The sequence below is a fragment of the Stegodyphus dumicola genome, chromosome 5 (assembly GCF_044657685.1).
Source record: "Stegodyphus dumicola isolate Sdum_Otavi_A_Nest chromosome 5, ASM4465768v1".
Classification (NCBI taxonomy): Eukaryota; Metazoa; Arthropoda; class Arachnida; order Araneae; family Eresidae; genus Stegodyphus; species Stegodyphus dumicola.
Window position 1 is genome coordinate 38,176,950 of NC_140772.1, and position 26,299 is coordinate 38,203,248.

Below are 26,299 nucleotides of genomic sequence, written 5' to 3' on the forward strand. Positions count from 1 at the left end.
CATCACAGGGAGGTTTCGGCCTTCAGTCGCATTGCGCTCCATGCTACTTTTTCAATAAAGCTTCTTTTTATCCCTCTGATTTCTCTTTTAGTAAGTGTTGCTTACATTACTCATGTCCTTACGTATTGGGGATTTTACGGTATTAAATGTGTTGATTTGGAAAGCTTTTGTACAAAGTTATATTGAAAAAAACCGTCTCGTCCTTAATTTTTGCACACCAGTGTAACCTAATGTCACTACAGTGGCGCCCGAACTAAAAGGGTGTTGGATGAGGTTTCTTCACACCCTGGATTTGGCGATTGGGTGCCCTAAAAACCCCAGTCACCCTTTAAAAGGGAGAGTATGTAAGGTATTCCTCTCGCCTTCCTAGCGTGCCTTCGTGGTGTAGTGATCAGCACACTGAGCCAGTATTTCAGAGGTCCGTGGTTCGATTCCCGGCGAAGGCTTTGGTAATTTTTCATCTTGCCTGCTTCTAAAAGTACCTCATGTCTCTACAGTGGCGCCCGAACTAGAGTTGTGCATGATGACTCTCCACACCCAGGATTTGGCGACTGAGTCCCCTAAAAACCCCAGTCGCCCTTTGAAAAGGGCAGTATATAAGGTATTTCTCCCGACTTCCTAGCTTGCCTTCGTGGTGTAGTGGTTCTGCACGCTGGGCCGGTATTCCAGAGGTCCGTGGTTCGATTCCCGGCGAAGGCGGTTGATATTTTTCATCTTGCCTGCTTCCAAAAACGTATACCTAATGACTCTAAAAGTCATCAAGGAAATGAAGGAAATCTAGACTCAAAAAGTTATTTTTTCTTCCGGACGTAGAAAAAATTTATTTCTTCTTATTATTACTTATGTACTAATTATCTTAAAAATTAATTTTGGATTTGTTTAATAAATCGTATTATCTCACTTCTTGTTAATTATAATTTAATAATCTATAATTTTAAATGCAAATATTTTAAAGTTCTTTTTAATACTGTATTTCGTAGTAATTTTTAAGACCCATTGTCTGATTTTAAAGGTATAAAAAACTAAAATACGAAGTTAACATTTTATTCCTACTTCTAATATCTGTATTGTTGCGTGCGCACAGGTTCGAAATAAATTGAATGCACACAGAATTGATGATAGCTGGATAAAATTTGTTTTTCCAACAGAAACGCTTCACAGTTCTGTAACATTCCACAAAAATACTCGTACGGCTCTTCACAGTATCTCACACTCAGTAATTATACTTCAAACTACTAAGAACGTTAAACACAACGCAGTGGAAAGCGTATCTAAAAGGCGAATCTCCTACGGATATTTCAGTACTCTGTATGTGCCTCGAACTAACAACTACAACAACTAACTAGTGTAGTCTAGTCTTTTACATATAGCCGGGAATATCGCAGGGCGACGTATCCGGCTCTGTCAGATAATGCCAAGTTGGCCATTTACATAAAAGGGTTTGCTCCCTCTGAGAGGAAAACCTAAAGGAGACGAGATTTTAAAAAAAATTCTGTATATTTAAAATACATATTTACATTTACGTACAAGATTTTAGCCTTTTGAGCGATTAATTTCTTGCTAAAGTTTTTTAGTTTCGCTAGCGAAAACAAGATGGCAAAAAATGTACGTATCAATTTGTATCATCTCTCAAATTTAAATTAGAGTCTAAAGAGAGTGTAGGGAGTTTTTAATTTCGTTTTGTATGTTCTAAATAGGTTTTTTAACTGCATCTTAATTCATTGGATTTTCTGTTTAAAGGTTAACATTTAAATTAAAAAAAAAAAAAATTATTTTTTCACTTTCGTTTTCAGTTCTTTTAAAGGTTAGAATTCTCTTTATTTAAGATTCTTCTTATATTTCTCATTAGAATTTATATTTTTTTCTTCGCTTTGGGGAAGAGTCAGAATTTTCGAATGAAATATTATAATTATAATTTAAATACATTGAAATGGTTCATCGGCTAATTCTGAATGGATTTTTGTAGAAAAGAGATTTCAATTAATTTCAAAGTTTCTTCCTCCTGATGAAGTGACACTGAGATTACTTGAATTCCTCTCCTGTTTTTGTTCATTTTTCTTTAAATGTCGTAATTTTTGAAAGGGGGGTTTGCTTGTTTGAAGTGTTTTGTTTTTCACCTTTTTTAAGTGTATGGTTGCATTTCTGTGATTATTTGAAATTTATTAATTATGAATTTCAATTTCTTTGTAAAACATTAGTTCTAATTTCTTACTTTATGTCTTTAATGATAATTTTTCTGCAGCTTAATGAGCGAAAATAACTAGGCATGTTTGTGTTTTGTTTTCAAAAGAATTGTTTTGTAATTATATTTTAAAATATATAGACACTACTAACTGATGCTTTCGGTCATATATAATTCTCCCCCAGGCCGCCGAGAAATTTCTAGTACTTTTTGAAATTTCTGCACGGATTATGAGGCCCGGATACGATTAAAATTACATAATAGATTCATTGCGGTTATTCCATTACAATACCCATTAAAATTATACAAGGGCTAGATAAAAATGCCAAGTTTGGCGACTTTCGATTTCTCGCCAAGTTTGGGGACAAAAATGAGTCGCCAAAACTATTGCCAGCTTGGCGATATCTCGCCAATTTAGCGAGAGAGTCATTTACTCAATGTTGAATGGACTTGCCCCTGTATTCTTACTTTTCCGGTAAGCATCACGTCTTTAGATTTTCGTGTTACATTATACCAAAAAAAAAAAGCAGCAATTTCACATATAATTCTACTAAAACTATTTATTTATGTACAAAATTCTTAACAATATTTTGAAATACTAAAACTGAGAAAAATAATGAAATAATTGGAGGAGGATTTGGAGACCAGTTGTGTCTTCTTTGCCGTTGCGAAAATAAAGCCTTGTAATATAAGCATACTTTGCCATAATCAATCAGTCATCTAGCTTTTTATGTGTACCTGGCCCAAACCTAATTTTGGAATACACGCTGTTAAAAAAAAATTATATCATTTTCATTTAAATAATTTTAGTACATGTTATAAAGCCCAGATTTCTGAAATTTGAGAAACCTATTTGGCTACTCTGAAACCACATCATAGCAACGGTCGAGAAGTTCTCCAGTAAATATCATTACTTCCTACGCTTCTTAGTCGCTAAAAGAATAAGTCTTAAAATTACTATTAATATTCGTTAGGTACATGAGGTAAATATGACTTCTTATTTGAAGACGAAGTCACCTGTGTCGTTGCAGGCGAAAATAATATTCTGAATAAGGAAAAACAAATTCAACCTTAGAGAGCATTTGAGCGTGTTATTAGCAGTTACCTTTCATTGAAAATGACCAATGAGAATGCAGTTACTCAGCAAAACTTCGAAATAATTAAATCACCTCGCTTTATTTTGTTTTGAATTATTAACTGAAAAATATTAATAATTCAAATACTTAAAATTAGTATAAATTATGACTTTTATTTTATTTAATCCTAATATACATTAATTAAATTCTCAATATTCATATCCGACTCGGAATTATCTAGCAGTGCTGTCTTTGAATGGTGTCGTCCTCCGTTTTATCATTATCTTCATATTCCTATTAGATAATGTCATCTTCAGTTCCACGTCTATAGCAATATTAATACGATATATTTTGAACTGCTGGACATACTGCCGATCCTAGCGGGGGAGGGGGGCAAGATAATGCACAACACGTGGGCGGCCCATTAAATTTAAATTAACCAGGCATGTCATCGTCAGTTTTATCCTTCAAATTGGGAGTAGGCTGTAATTTAATGACCATTTTTAAATGTCTGTTCTCCTTTTGGAGAAAATAAAGTGCTCTTGAAACCACTCATTTCCCTTCCTTTAAATTATAATTCAAAAACAAAGGGGGGGGTAACAGAAATTTTTGTTTCTGTTTTCTTTGCTGAGGGAAACTATATTTAGAACCAATGTAGTGATGAACTGAGAGAGACCTCGTTCGTTGTTGTGTAGTGACTGACAAATGTTACTTTTGAACCCTTTTCCAAGCACTTGCCGCTACTAGGAGCAAATGAAGTGTACTTGTTTTTCTTTTCTTTTGCAAAAGCCTAATGCACCCCCTCCACCAAAATAACCATTATTTTGTTCTGCTGCATCTGCTAACAACGAATTTTTACGCAAATTACATCCAAATATAGTAGTTAGTATAAGTACAGGCGTGCCCAACCTTTTTGTACCTAAGAGCACGTTCTAGAATATCTGTTGAACGACGGCACCATTTACTTTTTCAGGGTGAACTTAAAATTGGGTAAAGTTAATAATACATGCACATAAAAAAAGAGATCGATCGCATTTCGCTTTGTGCTAGTATGTGTGTCGAACGCAATTTCTATTTCATTAAAAATGAGAATGCTGCCAATTCATTGGCTCATCTGCACTCGTACATTATCAAATAAAATGTACACGGTTCAGAAAAATTCAAGGTCAGTTATAGTAATAGTACAGTAATCAATTTTAATTATTTGCTCGAAGACCATGGGAAAAAACTCAAGAGCCGCATACGACTAGCAGACGCGGTCGTGGTTAGCCATTTCTTTTTCGAAAGCTACTTGAGTCCCCCCCCCCTCCACACACACACACGCAACAGCGGTCAAACATCAAAATCGCTGAACACAGTATCCGGTTTCAAATCCTGGCGAATATGGTGATTGCATGGGAGTTTTTTGTGGAATTTCCCTATGTATAATGTGAATTCGAGCCAGTTCCCTTCAAACGTCCTCCATGAAGGCATGCCTTCCTGTAGGTAGGAAGCTCTTGAGTGCTTTAGCGTCTAATAATCCTATCGAAAGATACTCGAATCAAAATATCAACTGTTCAAATTAGAGAAGCAGATGATTTAGAGAAAATAGACAAATGTTGGTAAATATAGCTCAATAAAAAAAAAAATCATTTTTTAAAGAGACAAAGAAAAATTTAATGAACATAGAAATCTCATGTTTTTATGAAAAATCGTTTTACCGGAAACTCATCTGATGCCATAAGAAAATCATTATTACCCATATGTTTCGAAGGAGAAAACAATAAGCTTAAACGAAGGCATGCTCATTCGTAGAATGTGCAAAATAGCGTCACACCTGCGAAGCATTGAATTGATTAGGTAGTCGATGAGACTTTGGAAGATTTTTACCATTTTGCAAGTATGGGCCAACGGAAGATGTACTCTAGTAGCAGTGCATCTGCCTAATGTGCCATAAACATATGCAGTCGAGTTCAAATTCAGGAAACATTTATTATTTTTTTGTCAAAAATCTAGCTTCCAAAAGACCCTGAGGAAGGTCGGATATTGTCGTGCACGAAAAAGGTTGAATCACTGGTGGCACCAATATAAGGCACATCCAACGGTCTAAAAATTTCGTTTCTGTGCTTTTGACCAGTCAGGGAATACACTCCGAATGACATACATGTGTGAGTAAGTGCACCTAATTATCTCTGCACAAATAAACAGACCATCGAGTAAAATGCAGTAGTATTGTCCAGTATTGGACTATATTGTCCAGTAAATTCCATAATGTCCAGTAAATTAGTATTGTCCATATTGTCCAGTAAAATGCGATCTTTCTGTAACATGCGCTGAACTACACTGAATATCAAGTTCTGTTCTGATCAGAAGTCATTGATTGGACCACCTCTAAGCGCAATCTGAATCTTGGCACCAATCAGCAGTGTTCTTCAGCCCAATGTCTGCGATGTTGTGAGGATATTAGGAAACAAACAATTGATCTTCGTCTTTACTATTCACATGCGTGAAGATGTCTGCAGAAGTTGTTCTTTGCAAATGGAAGCATTTTGACACTTTGTTCGGAGGATTTGTTGATAAATAACGGTCATCATTTGGAAAGGTTACGCTGATTAACCTTGACCAGAACATCCTCGAACTCTTTCCGTCTCTTGGAAGACACTCCTCAAACGTACAATTACACTTCGGCTCATTGTGCAGTGGCAGCAGCTACGATTTGTTGATTTCGATTAGTTTCCAACTTTCCAGTGACTAAGTATCACTTCCAAATGACTAAGTGATAACTTAGAAAACACAATTTGAATGGCAAATTTTGTTCATTCGTTTTGCTATCATGAGCTAGATAAGCATTACTAGTGCTTCATCTGCGACAGGTAGTGCGAGGATACTATCTTGATATGACAAATTTTATACTAGTATATCTCAAAATATTCCATAATTGCCCCGACGGTGAACTGAACTTCAGCGTTTATATAAAGTAGAGCTTATAGGGAAGAAAGAACTGAAGCATTTAGCCACCGAGCATTCATAAGTACCTTGAGCTATGGTACATCTGCCAGTATTTTCCAAAAACTGGCGAAGATCGTACAATAGTGAGACCTCTGAGCAGAAGAATTAATGGTACTAATAGGTAATCTTCGAATACAATTTCGTAATCGAGACCTTGCTAGTAACTAAGCTTTTCAAGCTTCTGGATGTTTGTAGAAAAAAATGTTCATTAATTCTGTACAGATTATTTTTTAGATGTTTAAATCTCGAGTCCTTGTGAAGTGCAGTGTTCCTAATGAAAGTAGAGAATACTTGTAATAACTTTCGTAACTGTAATTTATAGCAACTGCTATTAGTAACTGAAGCTCTAGGTGGAGACGCATATGTAATTAATAAGGCGTATGTTCGTAATATAGATATGACGCTTACACTCCAGATCAAATTGGCAGCTAGCGTCTATTAGTGGGTTCAACCTGATTATTATGCTGCCCAGACGGTATACTGGTTAAGGGAGTCTGACTGCGATGCCGAAGGGCCTGGGTTAGAATCTCGGAGAAGACATGGATGTAATTGTCTGTCCCGTCATAGGAGACAAAGGTGGCCCAGCTATTAGGTGTCTCCATAATAGAGCGACCGTCACATCTGGCCTTAGGACAGGCCGATGCCGGCATAGGCGAGTGCCCGCCTTTGGGGAAAAAAAAGAAAAAAAAAAAATCTTGATTATTCGATTCGCTTTGTGGACCAAATTATCATGCGTCGCGGTATTTTTGCTTCGCGTTTGAGAAGGATGCTTTTGTAATTTAATTGAGCAGTGTGTATGGCAAATTATGAAGGGCTTCCTTTCAAAAGAAAGAATGGAAGAACAACTTTATGATGGGACTGGATTCTTTGCATTCCGATGATTAAATTAGAATTTTGGAAAACAAATTTCGTACTGATTCAATGATTTAACGCATAAAACGGGCATTTGTTAGGCATCCGCTAGACTCATAATGAAGTATACTTTTAAGTTTACAAGTCTGGCATATATATTTTTGAATCATAACAAACGTAATGGTGCTTGCGTGACAACTGTCGGTTCTATTCTTAATACTTTTATTATATAGCAACATGGAGCTGTCCACGTCACGCTATTTTCAGGAAAAGCACCGGGGAAAACGAAAAGAAATTTAGCCCATTATAGGAATCTCTAGGGTACACTGTGAGGGAACTATATTTCCACGCATGTTATTTTAATATTAATAGCAATTATTTTAAGGATTAACCGCGATAATAATCACGTTTTGGAGTTTTCTATAAAACGTGATGTTGCTCCTGCTCCTAAATTTTAACATCAGCACTTATTATTGAGTGTGGGCTAATTTATTTATACATGATATGAGGTCTAAAATTGGAAATTTTCCTCATATTTGCATTGAGAGGAATTTGTTTGCACCATATTGAAAATTTGCTGTTTGTATCCGAGATGTACATGGTATAGAATCATATGAAGTAGAGTCCAGATTATGCAATATAATACAGATTGAAATAACTAATAGTTGACATTCAAATAAAACGGATAATTAAAACTTGGATAAGAGCAAAGTGTAACAATGTAAAACAGATAAGAGTTTCAATACAACTGACTCAGCATAACTGCTCATACCTCCCTATTTTAAGGTTTGTGAAGAAGGAGGATAAGCGTTTATAGAAGATTCGAGAAAAATTGATCTTGCGGCTTCCAAAATGTATTTTGCGGAAATTTCTCCAAGGCCCGGTAAAAGGGTTTCTGCCTATATTTCCGCTTCTATATAAGCTAGATATGCGCATAATGATTTGTGTACGCAAGATGGAAAGAAGGATAATTTTCACATCCATATTTTTAGTAATTAATACATTTAAAAAAATCTGATGTGTACACCACATGACTTCCTTGTACGGAATATTAAATTATACGCATTTTTTCTTGCATTTTATTTAAACTTATTAGATTGAATTAAACCTACTTCGCCGAAAGCGCATAAACCACAATAGAATAAATGCATTCTTTAAAATTCACTTTGTTTACCATAGCGACACTCTGGCACTAGGTTTACTTAACAGTATTATATTTCATTCATATTATAACTCAGAATGCACAAAATGTATATCATTTAAAGAATTATCTAATCGTTGTCACATGTTCTATTCAAATACTATAATAAAGCTAGAACTATGTATAAAAGAAATTAAGCAAACAAAACAAAACAAAAACAGTTTTTCACAGACGATTGAGTATTTCTCATTTAATTAATTCAGTTCTCACTTCGCGAGAAGGCAAAAATACATAAAAACTCAAAATATCTGTATTAAAAATTACGAAGTAAATCTCAAACGCTTATTTCCTCGAAAAAATTCCAGAAAGAATTAAGCATGATTTAATTGGCAATAATAAATAAATGCGTTATCTTTGTTGTTGCGAAGCTAAGTTACTCTAGATTGGCAACAAATCCACTAGTCTCCTGTTTCAAATGTAAACATCAATGGCCGCCATTAAAAACAGGCTTAGCGACAATTAAACAACTTTAAAATTGTTGATAATTCTAAAAATATTGCATACAAATTTACTAAAGGCATAAAATTCTTAACCGGAAGATAAAAACAACATAATTCAATCATTTTTAAAGCAAAAAATGTACAATTTACAAACATATAAGAGTAAAGAAACTGAGATCACTGACCCGGGTAATAGAGTGGATATAGATATAAATATATTTATATACGTTTGGTGCGGCCGATTGCAACCAAAATACGAGGTGCACATCTACTACATGTTATAGCAGTCCTATATACAAAATTTCAACGTTCTGAGGCTACTCGTTTTTGAGTTATGCGAGATACGTACGTACGTACATACGTTCGTACAGACGCCACGAAAAATTCTCTTTAGAATTAATTTTAAAGCAGTTTTATAATTTTTTTGAAGGAAAAGAGTATTTTATTCTGTCCTTACGTACAGATATGACGCAAAAACATCGTTAAATTGCATTCGATAGCGATCAAAATGGATATTTTCGTTGAAATATGCTGCCTGAAACTTTTCGCGATTACAATACTTCTTTTATACTTCGTACAAGGAAGTAAAAAGCAAAACAAGAAATTTAAATAAAACAAGAAGTAATTTTCATTATAAGAGTATCAGATTAACAAAAGTGAAAAAAATTATCTCTTGATTAACTTAGCAATTTTTTACTTATCTTTCTTTTTCTATTCTTTTTTACATAATACTTTTCATGAAAAATTACCAGTAAAACTTTTAAAAAATATTTTACTCATGACCGTTGTTAATTAAATATGTCAGTTTGAAATTCTATCAAGTACTATAAATTGCATTCATTTTCTATACTTAAGTTTCTATTTTACATTTTCAGCAAATATTTATTAGTTAATAAAAAAATATGAAAGTAAAAATTATCCTTCTTTACATCTTGCGTTCACGAACCATTATGCGAGTTTTTACAATTATTAAACAATTATTAAATTTTACAGTTATTAAAGCCTGAAAAACGCATGTCTGCGATGTTATTGTCATGCGATGATTTGTAGGTACTTTATTTTTTTGCCACGATATTTTCGTCGACAATGTTTTTAAATTGCTAAGTTTTTGAACGGCTTTATTTTCGACGACTATGTTTTGTGCCACGATGTTTAAAACTGCAACGTTTTCTCTTTGCTTTATTTTCTCCCACGATGTTTTGTACCATGTTTTCGCCTTGCGTTGTTTTCTCCTCGACGTTTTCGTCCGCGATGTTTTCGGTGGACACCAAAAATACACCAAGTCAAACTGAAAAGAAAAATAAAAAGGGGGAGATAAAGCAAGTCTTCTGACAGTTACCAGCCAGGACTTAGAAGAGACCCTGTTAAAGCTGCTTAACAGCAATAAATATTCTTTGCTTGAGAAGAGGGTTAACTTAAAAGCCGCGCCACTAATATTTAACGCAAGAAATAGTATATTGACTTAAAAAGTGTTGCGCTATTTGCGAAAGAACAAACTGATTAGCCAACTTCTGAACTGAGCAAAATTCTGCAGGTACTTCCCTATAAGTATGCTTTATCCTTGCCTAAATGACTTTTGCGAGAAAATCTGACAGTCAACAATGTATGAAACTAATGTCACGTGGCAAAAAAAAGAAGAGAAAACATGATAGACGTCGCACCATTTTAAACTCTTGCGTTTCGCTGTACCATGGAACAACATCTTGCAGTTGCACGTGGATTAGATCGCTGGAAATGAGCCATTGCCATGACACAAATGCAACTGTTTTATCGAAGCAGATAACCCTCGTGTGTTTTGTCATACTCATGTAGCCAAATGCTAGTCTTGAGCGTCTTTACCTTTTGAGCAGATATACATACCTTTTGATCGTGTAACTGGCGTAATATTTTATCCACATTCTTAACAGCTTAAGTTTTTAGCAATGCAGTCTTTGATCAATGCATTTCTATAGCTGAAAGGAATGATTTTTCTAAATTATCAGGAGGAGGTTCGAACCTGCATTTTTCGAGTTTCGGCATTAAGAATGGTATACCGTTTTTGTTTTCATTACGATGGATTCGAAAATACTGCTTGATACTTTTCGTGGACCATTGGAATTGGAATTTCATTTGACGTTTAATTTGTATATTTTATTTTTTGAAATCTTCAGGAATGTTCTTCGAAGTGTGTAGTTTCGATAAAACCGCGTGCGACGTAAATAGACTTTGGCATATCGCTTATACACCTCTAGAAGGAAATTAAGTAATTCCACTGTTGGTAATCAAACGACCGTAACTATAACCGTCACCCTTTCCTTCGCTTAGCCAAATACAGTGGATGGACAAAAATATGGAAACACCTTGTGAAATGCATGTTTGAAAAGAAAGATTGATTTTAATGAAATATGTAGGTGGCGCTAGCGTTTTTAACTACTGACGCCAGCTATACAACTTCGTAAATGTGCTAAACTGTTCAGTTGTTGTCGGAGTACTGTTATGTGAGGTTGTCATTGCATTATGTCAGAGTTAACGAACTTCGAACGTGGGCAAATTGTTGGAGCCCGTATGGTAGGTGCTTCCGTAAGCAAGGTAGCCGAGGTGTTTAGTGTTTCAAGATGTACTGTATCGAAGATTTATTTCGCATATTTGAAAAGCGGAAAAACATCATCTGCTAAATCACAGCGCGAACGAAAGTGTGTCCTGAGTGATCGTGACAGACGATCATTAAGGGTAATTGTGACGAAAAATAAGAAGACCACAGCTGCAAAAGTTACTGCTGAAATGAATGTTGTGTTACCGAACCCTGTGAGTACCAAAACAATTAGAAGGGAGCTTCATAAACAGGGAATTGCTGCCCGTGCTGCAATTGAGAAGCCACTCATCAGTGATGCTAATGCCCGTAACAGGAAAAGGTAGTGTTTAAGTCATAAAGTCTGGACTATAGAGCAGTGGAAGCGAGTAATATGGTCTGGCGAGTCTTCTTTCACATTGTTTCCCACTTCTGGCCGAGTTTACGTCTGGAGAACGCCATCTCAAGCCTATAATACAGACTGCTTGTTGCCAAGAGTGAAACATGGCGGGGATTCTGTTATGGTTTGGGCAGCCATATCGTGGTTCTCTGCTAGCCCCATGATAACTGTGTCAGAGCACATGACTGCCAAGACTTATGTGAACATTTTGGCCGATCAAGTCATCCCATGGTACAAACTTTGTTCCCCGATGGTGATGGTGTCTTCCAAGACGACAAAGCCCCTGTTCACACAGCTCACATTGTCCAGGACTGGTTTCCTGAGCACGAGGATGAGTTGTCCCATCTCCCCTGGCCACCACAGTCACCAGACCTGAATATTATCGAACCTTTGTGGTCTACATTGGAACGGAAAGTGCGTTCTCGTTACCCACCGCCAACATCTGAACTTGCCACCGTTTTGCAGGAAGAATGGTATAATATTCCCTTGGCAAACATACAGGAACTGTATTTATCCATTCCGAGAAGACTACAAGCTGTTCTGGATGCCAACGGGTTTCCTACACCATATTAAGCAAAGAAACATGTTTTTTTAAAGGTGTTTCCATATTTTTGTCCAACCCCTGTATGTAGTCAGCGGTTTCTCTTTGTCGCGGATTGTGATGCGTAAGATGGGAATCGTGCGCTTTTTACATGTGTAACGGCAGGTGCATTTGTCGTATTATTATTGTATTATTTTTATTAGATTACAAACTCGACTTAAATAAAGACTTGTATCCATAATTGTCTATTATTTAAGATAATCGTCAGTACCATTTTCTTCATCTATTTTCAACCAGTACGCTAAATTATTTTATTACCTGATATATCACTCAAAGGGCAAAGGGCTATTAGTTTCAAAATGGCATATTGGGTCGTTTCACTTTCTGCGTTGGTTCATTTTTCAAAGTGTTGCCACCAAATATTATCACCATGTATTATATTAAAAGAAACTAAATAATGAAAAATCCGCATGAATGTTTCTCGTACTGAGAAAAAACAACGGTACCTAGAGCCATCAAATTTTGAATAACGTAGTCGTCCAACCGAACATGGGCGCTTAAAAGCCCGAATTTTGAATTTGTTTTATTATCTATTTCAAATTTTGCAAAATTTTAACGAATTTTTGATTAACAGGCTCAACGATTTCAAAGCCAGCAATGGCAACATTTTACGGGGAGGGGGGAATTTACCTTCAGCGCACGGGACTGTTTATCGAATATTCTAAAGATATGCCCTTTTTAAATTATGTTTTGATATAGCTGTTTAATTGAATTTTATGGTTTAAGTGCAAAGAACATTATATTTAATAAATAAATGTTACACACAAAACGTTTAAAAAAGTCCCTTTGCGCGTAACATAAAATCGGAAAGCTTTCAGTTTTTTACTTCCTTGTACGGAGTAAAAAGGAAGTACTGTAATCGCGAAAAGCTTCAGGCAGCATATTTCAACGAAAATATCCACTTTGACCGCTTTCCAATGCAATTTAACGATGTTTTTGCGTAATATCTGTACGTAAGGACAAAATAAAAGACTCTTTTCCTCCAAAAAAAAAAAAAAAAAAAAAAAAAAAAAAAAAACTAAAAAACTGCTTTGAAATGAATTCCGAAGAGAATTTTTCGTGGTGTCTGTACGAACGTATGTACGAACGTACGTACGTACGTATTTCGCATAACTCAAAAACGAGTACCCTCAGAACGTTGAAATTTTGTATATAAGACTACTATAACATGTAGATGTGCACCTCGTATTTTGGTTGCAATCGGCCGCGCCAAACGTATATACATATATTTATAAATATATCCACTCTGTTACCCGGCTCAGTGATCTCAGTTTCTTTACTCTTATATGTTTGTAAATTGTACATTTTTTGCTTTAAAAATGATTGAATTATGTTGTTTTTATCTTCCTGTTAAAGTTTTTATGCCTTTCGTAATTCTGGAAGCAATATTTGTACAATTATCAACAATTTAAAAGCTGTTTAAGTGCGGTTAAGTTCTAAATAACATGGCGGACATATTTGTTTACATTTGAAACAGCAGAATTGTAGATTTGTTGCCAATCTAGAGACACTAAGCTTCGCAACACAAAACTAACGCCTTCATTTATTATTGCGAATTAAATCATGCTTAATCTTTCTGGAATTTTTTCGAGGAAATAAGTAATTTTTAATACAGATATTTTGAGTTTTTATGTCTTTTTGCCTTGTCGCGAAGTGAAAAACTGAATTAATTGAATGAGGAATAGTCAATTGTCTGTGAAAAACTGTTTCTTTTTCCTTTTGTTTGCTTAATTTCTTTTATACATCGTTCTAGCTTTGTTATAGTATTCGAATAGAACATGTGGCAACGATTAGATAATTCTTTAAATGATATAAATTTTGTGCATTCAGAGTTATAATATGAACGAAATATAATACTGTTAAGTAAACCTAGCGCCAGAGTGTCGCTATGGTAAACAAAGTGAATTTTAAAGAATGCATTTATTCTATTGTGGTTTATGCGCTGTCGGCGAAAGTAGATTTAATTCAATCTAATAAGTTAAATGAAGTGCAAGAAAAAATGCGTATAATTTAATATTCCGTACAAGGAAGTCATGTGGTGTACACATCAGATTTTTTAATATTATTAGTATAATTTTTTATTTCAAAATTTTTCGTTGTTACTATTTTGATACTTTTCTAGAAAATTAAACTTTTGCTCTTGAGAAATATTATTATTTAATGCAGTTCATATTTTGAACTTCAGGTCAGGGTATTAACATATCTACAGTCTCCAATGCTTAAAGGTGCCTTACGCACGCTTCGCCCCCACACTCACTTCCTTTTCGTCTCTATTGTTGTTCTGTTTGACCAGCTGTAAGGAAAGGGTACTAGATCTGGAAGGAGGAAGTATTAAAATTTTATATATGCTTTTGTTTCGCTCTAAAAAGAGCGACATTTTACTATATTACTATCTTATCATAGGTAATCAATCATAGATAATCAGTTTAACGTAAAATTGGTAAATTAGCATATGCCCGACATTCATAGTCCTGTATGATTTGGTTTATTTTTATGTGATTACGGCAAAGCCGCGAGGGCTATCTGCCTAAGCGAAGTGATGCCTCCCTGCAGGACCTTTTAAGAGAAACTGGCTCGTATATACGTTACACATTGGGGAAAACCACGAAAACCTTCAAACAACCAGCCCGTTCGCGGGATTCGAATCTCAGACCGAACTACCAGTGTTCAGCGACTTTACCTCTCGGCCGCTGGTCGGCAGTCATGTGTGAAACTTACATTTTAAATTAATTTACAACTTCAATTATTTTAATTCTAAAACTTTATTTCAAGATGACCATAAAACTTTTTCAGTATTTTTCTCATTATTTGCCATTTTCTGTCAGGATCTTCGTAATTATTGTCTGCAGTAAGCTGTGTAATATTAAAAGCAAATGTAAAAAGGAATCTTATTTTTTATATTTCAAAATTTAGCATCATTAAACTTTTCTCAAATTCATGCGTTTGGAAATTTAGATACGAAATAAAAATATAGAAGCGGAAGAACTTCTTAAAGTATCTTCTTTGTCTCTATCTGAAACTTCGTTTTCATCTTAACTCATTTAAAAATATATCTTCTACTCTTGGCCGTAGATTTAAATTTTCTTTTTCTGAAAATTGATCATTCTCAGATGGGTTTAACTGTTTAATTGATGTTATTTGTAACATGTTAAGTTTTTATAAAACTTTTCATGATTATTCTCATTTTATTTCCTTCCGATGAAACTGAAAATTGGAAGTGATGTTCAACTAAAAGAAATAATGTAAATTTAGGTTTACTATTTTCTGTAGAGCAAACGTTAAGAAGATAAAATGTACCTCAATTTAAGGATCTTGAAATGCAGTTAAAATTGATTTGCGTCTGAAACACCTTCTTCTCCCATGCTCAAAGTCAGATATAAATTTTTTCGTTAAATTCATGTCATTTTTACTTGAAAGTAGCCAGATCTAATGGCAAACGTAAACAACATTAAAAACTTTAAAAAAGCGCAAGATCCAGTGCTAATGTACTAGCAGTGGTAATGCTGTCATTAGATTGGAAAATTGCTTTCACGATAATTTGACTTAAGGCGCGTTATTTACATGTGATTTATAAGTAACGCGTAATATCTGAAATCCCTGGTATAGCGTGCAATTTTATAACGGAGAACTATTGTGAATGAAATAAAATAAAATGTAGCGTTAAAATTTATAGCTTTCTAAGCGAAGGTTCTATACTCTTGAGGATATACATTTTAAAAGGGAAAATGGTTTTGAAGAACCGGATTCTCGGCTCAAACTTGAGAGCGGGATTTAAAAGGCATCAAATCCCACTCGAGGTAGTTGGAAGAACGCTGAAGATGCAAAAGCCAGCGTCATCTGGCGTCGGCTCCGAACCCTACTTATGAAAACGATATAAGGATAAAAGTTTTTAGTCTGTTGCATCAGTTTTTAAGGTTGGAGATTTATTCTTGCAGTTGAAGAAATTCTCAAGAGTTCCGTATTAAAAAACTATTTTAGAATTCTCTAATCTTTTTAACTCAGAAATGCTAAAATTTTGGTTTTCACTTGCATTATTTCTTTAAAACATTTATTTACATTAAACATATATACTTTATGCGGGATATTATTAAAGAAGTTTTTTTACTTAAATTATAATGGTAGAAATTCGATAACAAATTTTGTTTTATGTGTCTGTAAAAGTTACGTCCTTTTAACCTGAAAGAAGATTTTTAGTCTTATCTAAATTATAATTCCAAAACGTTAATTAATAATAGAATCCACTGAAATTGTTCTGTGTGTGTTTCAGTTAAACAGGAATTCTGATAAACGAAGATAATCCTCTTTGCTTTACTTGTTTAGAATTTGTTTTGGTACACATCCCAAATGAAGATAAAACTTCGTCATTATTTGGATTTTTTGTGGTATAATTGACGCATTTAAATACTCTTTGCCTCGTAAAAACGAAGTAAAAAAACATTGGTCATTTTATGTATTTGGATTAGTTCCCGTGGATATCCCTTTTTGCTCCAAATAAAAAATTTAATAAATAACCAAAGTATTGGTCTTTTTAACTTTTTTGGATCTGTTAAGTGGCCCATCTATATAAATAATACTATATGCCACTAGGCATGAATGAAGGTATAAAATAAATGAAGAAAATATGGTCGTTCTATCTGTTTGGTCTTTTTCTGATAATATTCAGTTAAAATCGGTACGTCATCTCAAATGAAACCGAAGAAGGAAGAAACTTCTGGAACTGCCCAGACGGTATCGTGGTTAGGGAAGCGCACTGCGGTGTCTAAGCGCCCCGGTTCGAATCCCGGAGAAAAATGAGCAATGCTCTCGCTGTGACTCGAACCACGGACCTCTCGAATACGCGCCGAGTGTGCTGTGCTGACTACTAAACAACGAAGGCATGCTAAGGCGGCGGGAGAAATACCTTATATACACTCCCTTTTAAAGGGCGACTGGGGATTAGGAGACCTAATCGCCAAATCCTGGTGGTGGTGAACCATCATCCACCATTTTTTAGTTCGTATTTTTGAAGCAGTAGAAGCGAAAAATTAGTAATGTCCTCGCCAGGACTGGAATACGCGCCGAGTGTGCTGACCACTACACACGAAGGCATGTTAAGAAGACGGGAGAAATGCCTTATAAACGATAAGTCCGAAAAAATAGCGGAGAGTATACTTTTCCCTCTTTAACTAGAGGTACTATTGTTATATTCATACCTTGAACATTGTTATATATTAACCCAGTTTATGGTTTAGTACGCATAATTTTATATTCGCGTTAATACGTACTTCCATTTATTACATCACCTATTTGTTTTTTTTTTTAAATAATATGAAGATGAATGAGCCTAAAAAAAATTGGCTAATGGCAGAACACACTAGGATCATCTGCCTAAAGGGGAGGGGATGTTTTCGTGGAGGAGGATTTTCAAAGGGTTAATTTTCATGTTAAGCATGAGATAAACCACGAAACCTCTTAAGCTGCTAACCCATTTGACGGGATATAAACCTAGTTCGAATTACCAGTGTTCATCGGTTTTCACTTGGTCGCTGGTGGCCTCCAATAAAATGTTGCTTCGATGTTTTTTATCATTTCAAAAAATAAATAAATAAAACTCATTTCTATGAACTAAATTTTGCCCTGTATTGGTTTCAGTTTAAAAAAAAAATGCAATAATATCTACAAAATGTGTCATGAACAAAAACAGACTTTGAGCGCTGCTGCTGAATTTATTGCTACTGCTACTATTTAAGTCCAAAATTATATTTAAAAAGGTAACCGCTTCTTCTGTGTAATGCATATTGTTACGACATGTACAGGCGCGGTGAGATAGCTTCCTCGCAAAGCAGGTTTAGGGTTGCCATAAAGTGGCAAAAGAAGGCAGGGTTGCCACATTTGGCGAGAAATCGCTCATTTGGCTACAAAATTGGCTGTATGCCATGGACGGATGGAGAACTTTCTGGAACGATTTCTTACCGGTTTACCTCAGAATATTCTCGAACATAAGCCAAAAATTATATAAACCCTGCTGGTACGCGGAGAGTGAGTTCGAGATAATTAGTCTCGAGTTAGTCAGTCCGTGCAGAATCGATCGAGTTGACAGCCGGGCAGCGAGTGCCGAGTGGGTCGTCGAGTACATCGAAGAGTCTCTTAATGTATCGCGGTTAGTGCATCGTCGAGAGAGCGTGTTAAACTCCGGGAACGACTGAACCGCATAGTCGGGAGCTGTGCTTTGTGTGTCATCAAGTGCATAGCGAGTTGTAGCGGGGAGAGTCTCGAGAGTACGTGAAGTTCCGAGAACGACCGAGCAGCAGAGTCGGGAACTGTACTCTGGTGATTTGCAGTGAAGCTGTCTCCACCGTTATTGCCTGACAGTGTGAAGGCTGTGTCGCTGATTGTTCTAGCGTGTTTATAGTAGATCTTCGACGACTGTAAAAGTGTTTTGGAGCTATCCTGATTAATATTGGTAAATAAAAAGTGTGTTTCGGCATTCCATCAAGTGTGTCGTCGTTATTCACTACAAATTCACTACTACTCCGTACGTAACGAACGTGAAGGAAGAAAATAACGTAGCAACTGGTGTAAAAAAAAAAAAAAAAAAAAAGTAACAGTATACAGAATTGATTAGCATTATCGACTTGCGTTTTGCGCCAGTTTTACCCAAAAATATATTTCAATGTAGAATAATTAAATTATATTGATTCCAGTCTTTCTGACCTTAAATAAATTTCTGTCTATCTCTAATGCAGTTCTAACTTTTCTTACTTGTTGAATTGTTAGGACTGTTCACATCCACGTTGCTGCATGTCTCATGGAATCAGCGGTCAGTCGCTTCGCTGGGATTTTACAGATCTGACAGTGGATTTATCAAGTTGCATTAAGAGATGAATTGCTGTTTGGAAAATCGATTCCAGTCAGCTTTCCTGAATGTTTTGATACCAAAATGCTTCATCTCCGTTTTCGCTTCAGAGTAAGCGTTCCTGAACACAAGTTACATTCCCTATCATAATGTTCTAATTTCAAGGTCACATTGGAGATCATGTCAAGGTGTAATCCTGGTACTTAAACTGTTTAAAAGTGTATTCACCTAACGGTGCCTCACTCAAAGTAATTTCCTAATTATCGGCGAGTGATCGCTGTGACCATAATCAACTTAAACGAGCATAGAGTTTGAAATTCAGCAAAATTTATTTGTTCACTTCTGAATTGTTTACAAATAACGCAGTTTAGGCCACTTACCTTTGAAATTAATAAGTAGCAAATCCTCTCGAACACGATATCAGATTTTTATCCTTAGCTAGTCACTATAGAAGGGGACACTTAACTTCGGCGTCAACGGGAATCGAAGCAACCTCAATTATTCTTTCTAAACAGACTAGCGCTAAGTATTAATTAATATGTGAAGATGATCGATCGATGCAGTATTGTATACAGATAGTGTTGTTTTTATTATTCTAGCTTGTAATTTTATTTATAGATTTTTCTTTTCTCTGCAGGTTTGGCATCCATGTGTGTCCCTATGTATATAGCCGAAGTTGCACCTGTAAGTATTCGTGGAACCTTAGTGACTATCAATAATTGCGCTATCACTTTTGGCCAGTTGGTAGCTAGTATTGTAGATGGAATATTCAGCACCGATCTTGAAAATGGGTGGAGGTAAGTAACTTTTAATGATTTGATTTTGGAGAACGTTAATTTAGTGAGAAAATGAGGATGTCTGTTCACTCTTTATATATATGTGTGTGTGTGTGTGAGTCGTAGCTTAAATTATCAGACGATAAATTTAAAAAACAGGATCCATTTATTATTGGTCAGGAGAAATAGCAGTAACAAAATCAGATATCCGGAGTAAATAAAAAAAAACTACTTATAATTTTTTGTATGAAGTTTACTGCATCATTACATTAAAGAAAAGTCCCCGATATTCCTTTGAGAGTCCTTTTATAGCCTCTGGAAAGGCGGAGCTTCCAAGAAATGGCGTCAGCCAATCCAGTTCGCTTTAAATATTTCCAGAACATTCTATAACTGTACGTGTAGAAAAAGCGGAAAAAACTACTACGGGGCTGTGGATTTAAGACCGTCGCCAATAAAAAAATGAAAAGAACATGCAGTTAGAAATTTAGAAGTATATTCTTGACTATGGATTCTTGACTTTCCAAGTATATTCTTGACTATGGAATTTTATTATTACATATATACCTATATAGAAATGCGCATATATATTATAACTATTTTTAAGTTTTATTCTATTCGGGGGGGACTTTCCGTGCCTTATCTGGCATTTTGTATATAATTTTGTTAATTTTCTAATCGGAATATGTTTAAAGATTATGTAAGAATTAAAGCTGATGTTACTAGCGAATAATTTATTTTCATTTGTAACACTTAATCAAAATCTTTGTGTGTGTATTCGGGGAAATTAATTAAAATTAATTGGAAAAAAATTTTAAAAAGGCTTTATTTTATCTGTATTTTGTGTTACTGAGTATATAGATGTATTTCATCAGGACTGAAGAAGCTTTGTCAAGTCATTAGGTTATATTGATGCAGGAATGTGAAAAATGTTCAATGCAAATCATGCCGAGATTGCAGACCTCCCGAATAATACGCTTCGAGAGTACTTCCTGATTGGGAATGGGGGAACCGAATCGCCAAATCCACGTGGAGATGAATTATCATACACCACCTTTTTTATTCGGGCATTACTGTGAAGTCTTTTTTTTTTTTTTTCTTTTTTTTTTTTTTTTTTTTTTTAATTTAAGAAAGATTCTCCCGACCTGCCTAATTCGGATCGAACATACTTCCAGTTACACCGCGAAGACATACGGAAAGGACGGAGAAAGTACCTTTCACCTGCTGTTAGCTGGTTATGAAATGCTAGAATTTATTATGAAACTAATTAATCGATTTTTTATTTTATTATATTATACTGATTCTGTTGTATTCCATTATATGTTTTTAATCTTATTACATGGAATATATGGATCCCATCATGATTGTTTTCGTCCTAAAAAACAAAAATATGTGTTCTTTCAAAATGCATAGATTATGTGTCCATTATATGTTTTTAATCTTATTACATGGAATATATGGATCCCATCATGATTGTTTTCGTCCTAAAACACAAATATGTGTTCTTTCAAAATGCATAGATTATGTGTCTGTCTCTCAACTTTTTAAATGTAGATGGAACATGTTAAAGTATTATATAAAATTATTTTCCTGAAAAGTAATCATTAAACACAAATAAAAACAAGCATTAGTATGGTGTATATGAGTGTGATAACTCTATTTTTAATTGCCATTATTATGACTCTTTACATTCGGTATTAAACTGATTATTTTTAATTAAGAACAAAATGTAATATTATGCAGCGAGTGTAAGTAAATTATTGTTATTTGTTGTGTATTTTATTTTAGCAGAAACGTATTCGCTTTCTTTAGCAGTAAATTTGGGGAGAGAGAAAAAAAGAGAAGCATAAAACTTTGACATCCCTGATTTTGCTGAAAATTCGTAATTACTATGGACATCAAATGTAATGCTTTAAGGAAACTTATTTCAGGATTTTGTAAAAAAGAAAGGAAACATATGCTTAAATTCTAAGCAACTTATAGGCTTTTACTTTAGTTTGATTGGCTGTTAAAGACTGTTGTTATTTTATAATAACTAACGAAGAAAAACTAAGGTATATCCTACCAAAATCTAGCACTCCAGGAACGAAAGCATGGCAAAAAGGCCATTTGGCAAGAAAAAGTAAGACAAAAAAAAATTTTCCCCTTCGGGGGGGAATGCATTGTCATAAGGATGTAGGATTCCTCACTGTGTAATTCTAAGTTACTGTTGGAAGTGAATAATCTTAAGAACTGATAAGCGAATAATCGCTTAAGTTCGTGTGACAGGAAACAACAAGATAGAAGAGTAAAATAACCCTTTATTATTCCAACTAAAGTTTAACAAAACTCCGTCTTGGAGTGTACAATAAAGCCGACACTCGGGCTTGAACTTAAGAAACTAAGAATTAAACTAAACTAATCTTAACTAAAGAGATATAGCCGAAGCTATCAAGATTCTAACAGAGTTGGCCCCTTAACGTTAATAGACTGCGAAGCTATCAAGGGCCTAAAGTACGGCCGAGTGTAATAACAGCTTACTAGAGAGAAGCCTAAAAAGGGCAGACGCATGCTATCCAGAATATCTGGTATCTCTCTCACTAAGACCGAAGAATTTCGTGGTTAAATACCGCTCTTCCTCATTATGTATTCAGATGTGATTCTAAAACTACGTTCTGGCCGGAAGTGGTAAATTGAAGTTAAGAATCGATAAGAAAGGAAGTTTAACTCAAAATTTAATTTTTAATAAAATTAACGTAATCCTTACAATGAAATAAATAGAAGATTTGCGTTAATTTTTCATCCAACATTTTAAAGTGCTATTGCTTAATTTTCTTTTAGCAAAATCGTCGATGACGTTTTAGAATTTTACTTCTTTACTCCAGTTGTTCTTCTGTAGATAGTACCGTATTATTAAAAACACCGGAAAAACTTCTTGCAACAAGTAATATTTACAACAAGTGTGGGTAAAATTTTGGGATGAAGTACAATATTTTTGTTTGAAGATATATTTATGTATTATAATTATAATATTTTTGTTTGGAACAATATTTTGTTTGGATTTTGTTTTGGAGATTGTATTTTAAAATAAATTGTTCAAATCGACTACCCTTCTGCCTTTCAGTTACTTCTTCCAAAGCGGTAACATAAATAAATCTCTGAAGTATTTTTCTGTTCATGTTAAGGTCTTCATCGTGAGAAGGTCTTGCATTTGCGCTTTGTAGTTGAGGATGATGTTTCGGTATAACCATCGAAACTAGTCCTGTGAAAATTTGAAAATATAACGCTGATTTTTGTTGTTTGAGTTCTAAATTAATAAGGTCTTCCTTATTTGTGTCATTAGTTTAATTGTCATTCCTATTTTCTGTTCAAAGGTTTAGATGGAGTAAGACAGTCATAACAAGAAAGTAAAGCTCTAGAAGTCTCTTTGTAATTTCTGTGAATACTCTTGGTTCAGTGTATAAAAACAATCCTCTCCTCAATTCAGTTCCTGTATCACAATTCGGCATCTTGTGAATCTTCACCGTCACCTCTGACCTAGGGGATAAGACGGTTGAATAGTGATAATTCGGTTTTGGTGAGTCATATATCAAACAGCGGGTTGGCTAACCGTTTTTGGTTTAACTTAGGTGTAACGTAGGGTATGCATTGGTGTATTCAGACATGAATACATCGTGAGTTTCCACTTTTTGAGCCCTGGTAAGACCCGCCTAACGCTAGAGGGCGCTGAGAGCGCCATTGAGACTGAGATTCGATGCAGTTGTTCGATGGAAGGTGTGACGCAGTTTGTGAGATTTTGAGATATTCTTATATTTAATTAAATCCATTTATATTGTATTGATTGGTGATTATTGAATTTTATTTATAGATATGATATTATGTTTTGCTGAACCACCACACTTTCGACAAACTTGGATTACCACTGAACCTCAAAACCACTGATGCGCATTACTCCCCGCTTAAACTCCCATGGAGTTTACATTTCAATATCCAGATATTCAAATAAATTTAAAGTCACTAAAATTACACTAAACTAAATATTAAATTGGTAAACTATTAAATATAAAATAAAAGTTTTTCAAGTTCATTCAGTCTTTAAATGGTAGAGGAATAATTTTGTTGATGGCTCGCCGAACAACACCTGTAGAGGTTTTAACTTCAACTACTCTGACCAGACGGTCAGCACCAGGATACACTTGTTGGATTCGACCTAGAGGCCAATGGAAAGGATCGGGGTTGGAGTCCTTCAGCAGTACTAGTTGACCAATCTGCATGTTTGGCTGCGAACTGCTCCATTTGGCACGATTCTGTAGTTGATTTAGATACTCGGAAGGCCACCTTTTCCAGAATTTGGCTTGGAGTCTTTGAACTAGTTCCCACCTGGAATGAAAAGAAAGAGAATCCGAAGCAGTATGTGTTTCAGAAAAGGATAACATAGCACTTCCTGTTAAAAAATGTCCCGGAGTTAAAGGCTGTAAGTCATTCGGATCGGAAGAAAGTGGTGATAATGGACGGGAATTCAGAACTGCTTCTATCTGAGTAACTAAAGTAGTTAACTCTTCAAGCCCTTTATTTGTAATCTCCACAAGAATCTTTTATCTCTACGGAAAGTTTTAATCTCTGTGAAGAATTCTCGCCCCTTATACAGGTAACCATAATGGACTTGATAATCAGTATGGTTACCTGTAATATGTATAATTATTATGGTTACCTGTATCATTACTTTACCTGTAATCGCTATAATCCAATAAATCGTAGTTTGTCTCTCAGTTCCAAAAATCCATATGACTAACCTGTATAATGTATTTCACAAAAAAAATGTGTTGCTCGGTTTGGACCCCCCCCCTGCGCTTCCCTCTAGCAATGCCACTGCTGTGTTGGTTTGTAAAGAATGAATCTCATGAAATGATTTCCTAATTCTGAGGTGTCCAAAAAACGTCGTAACAGATATTTAAATATTGTATAGAAATATGCTTCAGAAGACTCGTATGAGGAACAAAAAAGATGTAAAATATTAATTTCTAAGTTACCTTTCATTCATTATTCCACAGAACGTCGCCCCATCCCTTTAATTTTATGAATGCATTTTTAGTAATAAATGCTGTCTTAAAATAAAATAAAGCTGAAGAGACATAAAGTATTACACGCGCTTGAATTTCATCCCTAGCTTTTCATTTGATGTAACAGGTTGTTAATCCATAGACTCTGTCAACAAATGAACTCAAATAATATGCATCATGTTTTTTAGGCTTTGTGTATTATGTACTTTTGATGTTTATTATGGACTTGGGCAAGCTACATTGCAAACTAAGGCTTTTATAATTGTTTTGAATTCAGACAAAATCTTTGATTCTAAGAGCGTGATGCCTTGTATCAGCCCATAGCTGTTTCTACAGTTGCACAAAATATTTTCATTCAAAATCTAAATGTTTGGAGTTGTTAGTGACCATTTTCACTCGATAGTTTTACTACATAGAATATTGTGATGCTTCTTTGGCGATATGAAGCAACTCCAATGATGGAACACAGCAATAACTTTTATTTAACACACAAAAAATGGCGACATACAAACAAGAAGAGAAAACATATTCTAACATTTAAAAATAATTTACATTCTTCGTGCGAGAGTCGCACGTGGCACTCGAATCTGGTTTCAAATATTGCCATTCACAAATACCTTAATGTTCATCTATTTAAATTATTTAAACTACAAGATTTTAATATTATTTAAAGCTGTTACAACCTCTTCCCCAACGGAGAGACTTTTTCCGAAGGGAAAAGTTCTGTAAAATTCGATAGTTTAATAAGCTCGGCTTGCTCATTTGCTTAAAGAGAAAAGGTAACTTCTCTGATAAATTTCCAAACTTCAGGTCAAAATTTTTAAGTTTTAAACAAATATTTTTACACCACATTTAAATAGGAAGAAAATGGACAGTGTTCAAATTAGTCTTCGTTTTTAGTCCAAAGGGATTTGAATCCCGAAGGACTATTAGTTTCGTTTTGGCATTTTGCGTCGGACGGATAAATGTCGGTTCACTTTTCAAACTGTTGCCATAAAATGTTAGAGTCCTGCATTATATTTGAAGAAATTAAATAATGAAAATCTGCGTAAATGTATGTATATTTCTCACATTGTCATAAAATAACGGTACATAGAGTCATCGAATTCTGAATAACGTAATCCTCCAACGAATATGAGCATGTGGAAGACCAAATTTGAAATTTGAAATTTGTTTTATGATCGATTTCCTATTTTTTAAAACTTTGACGAATTTTTGATTAACAAACTCAAGGATTTCAAAGCGAGCAATGGCAACGTTGTGCAGAAAAAACATTTTTATCTCCAGCGCGTGAGTCTCTGTATCGGAAATTCTAAAGATATGCTCGTTTTAAAACTATTTTGCGATATTGCTGTTGCACTGGA

General features: G+C 34.8%; 1 protein-coding gene across 1 annotated transcript in view; it reads left to right on the forward strand.

The window, feature by feature from the left end:
* LOC118182127 (proton myo-inositol cotransporter-like) overlaps positions 1-26,299 on the forward strand; it is a 247,413-nt gene that overhangs the window by 173,865 nt on the left and 47,249 nt on the right. Inside the window, exon 2 of the mRNA XM_085816583.1 lies at positions 19,761-19,920. Coding sequence (XP_085672709.1) covers positions 19,761-19,920 — 160 coding nt within the window. The remainder of the gene's footprint in view (positions 1-19,760; positions 19,921-26,299) is intronic.